Source organism: Electrophorus electricus, chromosome 12, assembly GCF_013358815.1.
Source record: "Electrophorus electricus isolate fEleEle1 chromosome 12, fEleEle1.pri, whole genome shotgun sequence".
In the NCBI taxonomy this organism is placed as follows: Eukaryota; Metazoa; Chordata; class Actinopteri; order Gymnotiformes; family Gymnotidae; genus Electrophorus; species Electrophorus electricus.
In genome coordinates, this window is record NC_049546.1 from 11,830,266 (window position 1) to 11,840,647 (window position 10,382).

The 10,382-nt window shown below is 38.5% G+C and overlaps 2 protein-coding genes across 4 annotated transcripts; both read right to left on the bottom strand.

Annotated features, from left to right (window-relative positions):
- Positions 1-343: 343 nt before the first annotated feature.
- cx31.7 (connexin 31.7) lies at positions 344-2,673 on the bottom strand. Of its 3 annotated transcripts, XM_026996185.2 has the most exons (3): positions 2,052-2,189; positions 1,349-1,800; positions 344-1,120 (listed from the first exon to the last, which is right to left on the bottom strand). In XM_026996185.2, exons 2-3 carry the CDS (start codon positions 1,784-1,786, stop codon positions 959-961), a joined length of 600 nt encoding a protein of 199 aa, XP_026851986.1. In that variant the 5' UTR covers positions 1,787-1,800; positions 2,052-2,189; the 3' UTR covers positions 344-958. The 3 variants fall into 3 exon arrangements, with proteins under 3 accessions (XP_026851986.1, XP_026851984.1, XP_026851983.1); XM_026996183.2 differs by lacking the exon at positions 2,052-2,189 and adding an exon at positions 2,571-2,673 and having other exon boundaries at positions 344-1,800; XM_026996182.2 differs by having other exon boundaries at positions 344-1,800; positions 2,052-2,182.
- A 3,099-nt stretch (positions 2,674-5,772) lies between these two features.
- LOC113568028 (tudor domain-containing protein 1-like) lies at positions 5,773-9,223 on the bottom strand. Its single transcript, XM_026996190.2, has 7 exons — positions 8,972-9,223; positions 8,683-8,895; positions 8,469-8,599; positions 8,227-8,393; positions 7,967-8,121; positions 6,798-6,877; positions 5,773-6,710 (listed from the first exon to the last, which is right to left on the bottom strand). Exons 1-7 carry the CDS (start codon positions 9,178-9,180, stop codon positions 6,595-6,597), a joined length of 1,071 nt encoding a protein of 356 aa, XP_026851991.2. The 5' UTR covers positions 9,181-9,223; the 3' UTR covers positions 5,773-6,594.
- Between the last annotated feature and the right edge of the window lie 1,159 nt (positions 9,224-10,382).

Genomic DNA, 10,382 nt, shown 5'->3' on the forward strand with positions numbered 1-10,382 from the left:
GTATTGAAAACTATGCACACTCAATAATAATAACATAAAGAGATACCCTCATCTATATATATATATGTGTGTGTGTGTGTGTGTGTGTGTGTGTGTGTGTGTGTGTGTGTGTGTGTGTGTGTGTGTGTGTGTGTGTGTAAAAACGCACTAGCACTACATTTTTCAATATGATTTCCATTCGGTCAGTGATCACTGATGTAAAAGAATTGCTGACAAGCATCAAGCAAATGAAAAAATAATAACTGTGAAATCTTCTGAGCAAATATTACAATGTAAGTAACTGACTATATATATATATATATATATATATATATATATATATACACACACACACACACACACACACACACACACACACACACACACACACACATACAAAACATTTGTAACTTAAACCTCAAGTGTCTGAATTTTCAGGACTCCTTCATGGGTTTCAGCCTGTGCATTGAAAATATAATATAATATAATATATACAGGGAAAATATTATTCCTTAAAATGTCAGACAGCCCACACTATATTTTTCTTTGTATCCTAAAAAGAAAGAAAAAATACAAAAAAAGAAAAACATTCCACATTCACCTTTCGTGACTTAAAAATGTTATGTACTAAATTTGAATGAAGACTTCCCTTTATAAGAGTTAATCTACAACCTAATCTGCCATGATATTTTTGCTGTTGCCTGGGCAACCCCTACACCCCCCCCCCATTGTTCTAGGCCCAGGACAATATCCCTACCTGTAGCCCTTACCATTGGCATCCCTCCATATCCAAGGCATCTTTTCTCTTGCTACTGCTCCTTGCCCGAACAAGGGCAATATTCCAGCTGTGGTAAAATGTGAAATGACCAGAATGAACAGGACAAAGGCATGAAGATGAGAATGAGGGATTGAATTATTGAGGCCTCATTCTAAGCTTGTTACTGATGATTAGTGAAACAATCCTCCAGGATGGTATAGGCTAAAAGGCAGAACATCTCTCCCCCTTGTCCACAGGGCTCTTTCTGGCCACATTGAATCTGGGCTTGAATGAATGCTCGGATATGAGCTGATTGATCTCATTTTGCTTGTAGGAGGACAGCTTTTGAGTCAGCCAAGGTCCTTTAGGGTCCCCTTCTGGTCTCTGAAAGTATCGAAAACATGCTTTGCTTATTAAATAAACAACCTCTGCAATGTTTAGCAAGACACAAACTCCAGACACTGTCAGCATGAAGACAGTAAAGATGGTCTTCTCTGTTGGCCGAGAGACAAAGCAGTCCACTGTGTTGGGGCAGGGATATGAATCACACTTCACAAGACGCACCATTCTAAATCCAGGGTAGATTACGTAAAAAATGTACAAGAACACCACCTCAAAAATGATGCGAAAAATGATGCTTATCGTGTAGGTCCACCAAAGTGCACCAGTGATCTTGATCTTCTGATTCTTTATTTGCTCAAAGTCCTTGGCACTGCCTCGTCCTGACATCTTCAGGATCTTTTTGTCAACATGGCGGCGGTGAGCTACATGCATGGCCACCAGCAAGGCTGGTGTCGACACCAGAATCAGCTGCAGGGCCCAGAGGCGTATATGAGAAATCGGGAAGAACTGGTCATAGCATACACTGTCGCAGCCTGGCTGCTGCGTGTTGCAGGTGAAGCCAGACTTCTCGTCACCCCATGCGCTCTCAGCAGCCACCACCAGGACCAGGATGCGGAAGATGAAGATGACGGAGAGCCAGATGCGGCCGATGCCTGTCGAGTGCCTGTTTACACCGCTGATCACAGCATAAAAAGTCGCCCAATTCATTTTCACTTCCAGGTCTGCAGAGAAAATGCAGAATGTAAGGATGCACAAAAAAATTTACATTTCAAAAGGAATTTTGACTTATCCTAAACATTCCTGATCATCAAAACTGGATGTAACATATTTAACTTACAACAATAAAATGATGCAAGTACTACATGACACTTACAGTACCCTTATAATAAATACATAAAACATTTCTCCTTTAAAAAAAGGCCTAAATGCATTTTGTAAGTAACATTATTACGAATTCAAAAGCACAATTTACCAGCTCAGCCCTTGTTGTAAGCAGCATTGGCTGTGCAGGGTCCAAAAATATTGCACATCAGGTGCAGTCTGGACATTTGGACACTTTGAGGAATAAAGTATGACAAAAGTGTTCTGTTCACATTGGAGCCATTTAAGAGCATGAGCGACGGCCTACTGCCACATACTGTCACCTGATGCGAAAGGAAAAGCCAATGGCAAGGTTTCTGGAAAGACCATGTGACATTCTCTGCAGTTCAATAAAAAGCAGATTCGCTGTCGTCAAGGCACCTGAGAAAATAGCCACATCCACTGGACATGCTAACATGCACCTCATCAGAACAAACTGAGTAGGTGATTTCAGTCCTTTATTTCAGGTTTCAGTTCCAAGTATGGGAGTGTAAAGATAAAATTCAGTGTATGCCACAGTAAATTATGTCTTCTTGCTTGATTAAAAAAATATGTGGATAGCAAATTACTAATTTTGTACGTGAGCAACCAAATCTTCCTATCAGGAGAAGAAATTTAAAAAGACATTTACCTTCAGTATTGGTGGTACATAAACATATCCAGAAAAAGGCAGAGAAAATTTACTAGACAGTTTACTGAAAAACACCATCCCTCTAGAAAATGCAAATACTTTCCACGAGACTAGCCACTACCCTGCACCATAGAAGTCATATGGTCTTATAAAAACCATTTACATACAATGGTGGCCTTTATTGAGACCAACAAGACTGGAATTCAGATCAAACGCCTCGATTTCCGCCTACTCAAGGCAAAAGAATGAATCTGTGTGGACAGAAAGGCCTCAGCATCATTATTCATTGTGCCTGGCAGGCTAGGGAAGTGAAGGGTGTCTTTGACCTGAATGACTGTCCTAAACACTAACATTTTTGCAAATCATCTCGTGTTTCGCTTGTTTCTTGTGAATTAAAAAGCACATGGGTTTTTAATTTTAATTTTTTTTTTGTGAATTAACTGCGCATGCTTTTTGATGTGGGCTATTTTTCCCTTATATTAGGATTGTTATTGCAATACCATAACTTTGTCTTTTGACGAGTAAGAGCAACACTTTTCTAAAAGTGCCCATTTGGGAATTTTACACTCACTAATAGTCTTATTTCCAGCTGGACACATTAATGGACAGAGTAACACCACCACCAAGCATTTACAATGATTTACAGTTGTGTTACTGTATCCTTTTTCCTTCAGATATTTCCCTAGAATTAGTGCTGCAATAGCAAACCTGATCAGTTATAGGTTACTGAGAGAGTTTATGCTAATATAGTATAGTGAAATTGGGTCTACATGCATAGTCTCATTAAATGCATTTTGGTTTGGTTTTGGCTTTTCTTTTTCCTTGTTGCTTTTTTTCTTTTGTTATATGGAACATTTTGGACGAAGAAACTTCCACAATAACTAGCTTATGTTCTTTGTCAGTGCAGAAATGTCACATTTTGACAATAGTATTCACAACTTATTTTGTCATTCTGAAAATTGCAGAGGAGTTGTTTTGCCCCCCTTGCCAATTACATGAGCCATGTGTCTGTTACCGTATGGTTCTACCCCCTGTCGTCTGCTGGCCCACCTCCTTGGCAAAGAAATGTCCCAGCTTATTCAAGTGACCAGTTCAAACTCCTCCGACAGGGAAAGGCAACACAAAGATTGAGTTTGAAAACGTCAATACTGGCTGCCACAATGAACAAAGATGCTATTATAAGTTGCTTTCCCTGTTTGACTAGAGAGCTATATTGTAATACAGTAGATTTTGGCATCCTTGGTAAAGATGAACAAAAATGCTATGAAGAAATTTGCTGTTCATCACCTTACACAGAAAATAATAAGAGAAATCAAACTTTTGGTAAGGCATTTTATTCAGAATAATTGGCACCACTGCATAAAATACTTGTTGTCCAAGATAACAGCAGTGAATGATCCATTATGATGCTGGAATCTGGAAGACACCTGAAACCATCTAATCCATAATCTTTCCTGATCCTTCAGTTTTTGGTACTTGCTTGTGAACTGTCCTTTTCAACTCCGTTTGTAAGTTTTTACATCAGGGCACTGCAAAAGCTTAAAGTGGTTGACAGTGATTAAGAACACTGCTGCTAAACTGTCTTTACTCTAATAACCCCCACAAAAATAGTTAATGAGAAATAAATAAATAAAAAATTCCAGTGACTTCTGTATCCTCCATCATCAACAGCTAAAACTTGGAACCAATCAGGAACTACTTGTTATGAGGAGGCAGTCCTCCCTGCCTGTCAATTATTTTGCATTAACATTAATATATTAGTCCAAGCATTAAGCATACACATCTTTGGATGTGACTTTAGAGAAAAGGCTTGGATACTTGTATAGCTAAATCTGTTGAAAAACAGCAAAAAAAACAAACAAACAAACAAAAAAAAAAAACTACAGCAGCTTTAATAATGTTCAGTAAACTTTTTTACAGTACAATGTGATTTGGGATGACAATATCCTACAAAAAAACCCCAAAAAACCACATAGTATGTATATTGCATGAATATAGTACAAATTGCACAATTTGGGAAAAAGACCACTTTGTGGTCTTATAATTTTTTCACCTACACATTATTATGAAAAAAGGCAGTGTGTACTAAGGATCCTCACCTTTTGTCCATTTTCCAGCTGTTGTTGGAATAACATGATAGCGATGTGCTTTATGCACAAACTGGACTTCTCTCTCTGTGTGTGGGAGAGAGTGAGAGTATGTGGCAAAGTGGGGCACATTTCCTTCCAGTCCTAAACTCTAGGACCCCAAATGGAAGTAATGGTGTCGCTTTTAGTGACCAAATTATCATTGTAAGCCAGCATCCAAAATGATATATGGATCAAGTCAGATCTGTGCTGCCAAGGCCCATCCTGAAAGCTTACACATTGGAAGTACCAGTTTACACTGAAATCACAAGGGTAATGCCAGCCCCCATAGTTTCATTCTTATATACACTTCCCTTTCTTATAGATTTGGTCAGGAAGCAAATGGCAAAAGTAAACTGATATAAAAGCCTCTGGTCCATTTATACCAGATTCAAATTTGTGCAGAGCTAGCACAGAAGTCACAGCCACAGCCATCCATGGCCTGAAGTATTGAGCTGCACTGAATATACATGTACCAGAACACTATTACCCATGCTGTCTCCCTCTTGATACAAAGTGCTGCACATTCAGCATCCTCATGACACTGTGAGCAGCAGATCAAAAGGATGCAGTGGCTGGTTACACATGACAAAGGAAACACACACTTAGCACATGTTCTTCGTGCACGACTGTCACCCAAGGATGCAGTTCTCTTCCAAAAGTACACAAAAGCACTAATTTTTCCAAGTTGGACGCTACCACAGAATAGGAAAGCCCTTTAAAAGAAAACTGTGTAGGAATAAAGTTATGATTAAAATGAGGAGAAACGTGCCAAATGTGCATTTATGGCTCTCTCTCCTACCCCCAAATTTTCCAATACAAATATTTACATTTGTCCCAAACCACCTACATATGCAACACCGAGAGCACGTTTAGTTTTTAAATTGTTGACTCATTAGCACAATAAAACATTAACTGAGTAGCAATACACCTATTTTGATGCCACACATTTATTCATTAATTAGTGGTGTCTGCATTTGCATTTTGGAAATAAGAGCAGGCCTTAATTTATCTAAATGTACATTCTTTGTTATTATTCTAATAATTATCATTACATAACTCACACAGAAATACAATTAATCCAAATAATTACATGCAGTGCCTGCCTATATGTATTTTTTGTACTTGTACATAGGTATACATGAAGTGGGTATTTCATTGGGTGCTTTTTCACTTCCTATGCCAGACTGCACAGCAGAGAAGACTATCTAGCAGGTAGACGTATGCCCAAGGCCTGAGTGTAGATACAATTTGGGGGGAGAAAACAGGTTTATTTGATAAAGACAGCATTTCAATTTCCTCTTTGCTAACTCCCTGCAGTGTGCATTACACTAACACAATGCAGATGCACTGCTGCGTGTGTTTTGTGCAGTAACCGTGTGTAACCTGCATTCATGAAGACCAGCCAATACCTGATCTGTGGTCAGAAACAGGATGTTCATCAAAGTCACATACAATACATCCTCTAGTGAAGCATATAACCTCAGTGTTACCAGAGGCCCAAAATGAGCATATTATACAAATCCTCATTAAGTGGAGCCATGAGCTGCAACATCTAAAAATCAGAGGTGTAATGCAAAGTTTTAAAAACTTTTTTGTCAAATAAAGACACAGGATAAAAGCTTGGGAACCACTGGACCATCCATTATATAAAGAATATAAAACAATGGTAAGTCAAATTAGTATGACCAGAAGAAAAATCATGTCTATTTTATCCAAGGTCAACTGAAACAATTATCCTTCAAATCTTAAATGTATCACTGAAAACAAACGAGCAGTCTTAATGAGCACTGAAAAAGTAAAGACTGAGCATTAAACTGCAAAGGTTACAAAAGGCACATCAAACTTAAGCCCAGGTTTTGGCAAACAATGTATAATCTAACAAAACAGATGCTCAGCTAATCAAAAATGACTTCCTTATATACAGGAGTTGTCATCTTCTGTTTTGAGAGCAACAAGAGATGATACTTTTCCCACTCCTTTGCGTGTTGTCTTGATCGCACTTGGGCATGACCTGGAAGACAATTACCACACAAAGCTTTACTGAAATCCACCGGGAATAATGAATGCCCTCTACCGACATGTAATAAGGTATACTCACTTCTTTTTAGTGCCATGTTCAATTTGTTATGCTTGGCATGTCCATTTTGAGCCAGTCTCAGAGACAGAGAAGCACCTCTCCTGTTGGAAATAAACAAAAAGACACCTGGCAAATCCAAGTAGTTATACTAATTGTAAATTACTTTTGCAGTCCAGAACGTCAATGTCCCTTGGGGGAAGAAAAAAAAACACAATGAGGCTGCAGTATGCATAAGGCAGAGGGATTTCAGATGTTATATAGTTATGTGCATATACACCACATTAACCAATGGCAGTACTCTCACAGCCTCATAAATAGTTCAGTTTTATGGAGAGTTAGTCCTAAAAAAGGCAGCACAACTACCTATAATAAACTGCTACTTGCTAGCCACATTACAAAAAATCTTTGTATGCAGCTGTTGACAAGCATATCTGATGCAATTCTGAATTCCTATCAGTTTAGTTATCTATTATGTTACATAGCAATACTCCAGATTATTCTATTTTAGGTCGAGGCATACTCTAAAAAGGAGAGTTAACCATAACTACTGGGCCATCCTCATCACTAAACTAAATTTACCTTGATAACAGAATTATTTTTGTAGCGATATGAAAGCAAACAACCAATAATAATTCATTCAGAACTCATGTTTATAATACTGTTTGGTATTAGCAGAGTTCTTTTTTCAAATTTCTAGACATGAACACATTCCTTATTATTTTCACTGTGGATGTCAACCAAGGATGTAGTTTTCTTCGGCAAACGATACAATTGTCTCATTCAGTTTTGGATAGGACAGTACTTAACATGATGACTTTAAAAATGTTTCCACAATGGGTGAAGACAGGAAGAAAACAAAAGCCTTGTACATAGCTCACAATGACCATGTTGACAGTCTAAGGTCTAGTAGCAAGTAGTAAAAACAAACAAAAACAAAAAACAAACAAAGTGACTTATCAAGTCTGTGTGACATTCAGTCAATCAAGTTCAGGCATACAAGCAATGTGGTCACAATGCCTCAGGTATTTCCTATAAGAGTTTTCACTTTCCCATTTTATACTTATGAACATAGTTGAATCAACTTCAGTGACATGGTGGTCTTTTCAGAATATGTAAAACACCTTCCTTAGTGCTTCTGTAGTTTCAATTAATAAATTATTTATATCTCTAATCCAATTTACCAGATTTACCTCATGGTCCCAATCTTCCCTTTCTCCATAAAGAGCTCCACCATAACCTTAGTGTCTTCTGGATAGAGCCTGGCATAAAGTGTTCTGCTGTTTACTTTGTCTTTGAACCAGCTGACTGCCTCAGCAGACCAGCTCTCTCCATTCCCTGGGTTTACCTAGTAAATCAAACACTGTTTTCATATTAAAAAAAAAAATACATACATGATCATGACAAATATGATTAGGTTTATTATTTTTATAGGAACCTTTATGACACACACATTTGCCAGAGAGACTTGCAGAGCTTGCACTGGTATTTTAGCAACTTCTCTACAAAATTCCTTAATATTCGAAAGAGAAAGACAAGCTGAATCTCCATAATCAATTCTCCTGACCTCCACTTCAATGTTTTTGATGCCTTCCAGGCTGTTGCACAAGTGATTACTACCTGTTAAAATAGAAAAATGATCTTAATTTGTACAATTTAATTTACATTTTCCCCTCCTCGCTCTTTAAAACTTACCTCTGGTTATCCCACATATCTTTGCCACTTGTGCCCGACACCACAACTTCTCTTCGGGAAACCATCCCATTACGTAAGTGCCAATATCTGGGATGCTGTTCCTCTCAGCATAGGACACACATCTTTTTCTTCTGTTTTAATGTCCACAGCGCACAATGTGCATTAGTAAATATTGTGAAGAAAGTTAAACAGCATAAGACTAACTGCTACTTACGCCATGATATGAGACAGCTCCTGTAGGTTGGTGTCTTTATGTTGTATGTAGAAATTGCTTGGGGTGATCACATAGGTGGCAACAACAGGCAGCTCTTCAAATTTCTTAATCTGAAATTCAGGAATTCTTACTTGGGCCTCATCGTCATCCACTGAACTATCCATCAGTTTGTCAGGGCCACATTGGTGCTCCACGTGTTCTGAGGCCACAGATCTATTGTTTGAAGGACAGATACTTAGACTGAAGTCACCCCCGGGGACAGTAGAGTCATTAGTTAGCCAAAGCCTACCTTTCATCAGACATCATTCCCGGCGCAGAGTTTGTCACCTCCGTGGAAATATCCCCAATGTCCCACAATTCAGAGGGTGTAGCAATCATACAACTGTAGGTCACAGATCCTGCACTGCTGTTTTTTAATTTAAAGATGGGCCTAGAAACATCCATCACAGAGACTAACTGCCTCTTCTGTGCACTCTGTGATGTATTCCTGTCAGCCATACTTGCTTCAGTTTTGCTGTTCTGTTGCTGCAATAATGCATAAGCCCTGTTCACAGCACAAGATAAACTGAGCTTGGGCATTTGTTCTGCCTTTCCATTTGTTCTCAGAAAATGCATGAGCTGAGAGGAAGTTTGTTTCTGGTGTTGAACTTCAAGGTAATTTCCAAATTGTTGATGAAAGAGCTGGGTGGTCACATTCTGAGTCATGCCTGAAAAAATTTCTTTTGGGAGGAAGGTGTCTGCAACATTGCTCGGGGTTTGAGCTTCAGTTGCAATGTTCTGTTGTAAGTTGTTATTGACATCTTCCATTTCAGTCCCTTTGGAGTTATCTTGGCTAAATAACTCCACTTCTGTACCATAACTAGATGAGATTTTGCCAGGTGATGCTTCATTTTCAGTTTCAAATGACAGAATTATTTGCTGGAAGGAAACTTTTGCTGCCATTATTTGCACAGCTTTGGTAATTGAACTTGCCAGAATAGCATTCTGTAGCAATGGCCCAAATTTTAAAACTCGCGGAATGAATACTCCAGGATGACATTTTTTCAAGTAATTGAACTGCAGCACATGGTATGGTGACAGTCTGTCCCTGTGTTCCAAATGCATCTTCAAGCAATGCAGGTCTAGACCTAATGCATAAAATGGAAAAGTCGAATTTTGTAAACTGGAGACAACATTTTACAAGGACAAGACTGAATAAATTAGATACCTGATTTAAGGTCTTCAAAAACTGCCATTAGTTCCTTGATCACATGACATTTGGAATCTAAAGTCTTCAGCAGATTGGTACCATCCTCTGAATGACTTGAACATGGGGAACTCAGAAATTCTTCAACATCTTCAGCAGTCTGCAAAATTATTATTAGGGTAGTCTACTTTAATTAAGTCAGCCGAGTGAAAAGATCCAGGATAATGGACAATGGCAAAAGAGTGAATTAAATTCATTACGAGCCACATCATAGCATAACCTTACACAGGTGGGCTTCTGGGGTCACTGTATCCCAGGTTTTTTGGGCTTTTTTTTGGCAAAGCCTTTAAATGCTGAATAGATTTAGCCAAGGCACATTGACAATTATGAAAATGCATTCTGATAACCCACCAGATTAAAAATTAGCTAGCTAACAGTTGTCATATCATACTGTGACTGAAGTTATAGCCTGTCACTGGTTCTCACCACAAGTGAGTGCAGATTACAAGAGCCA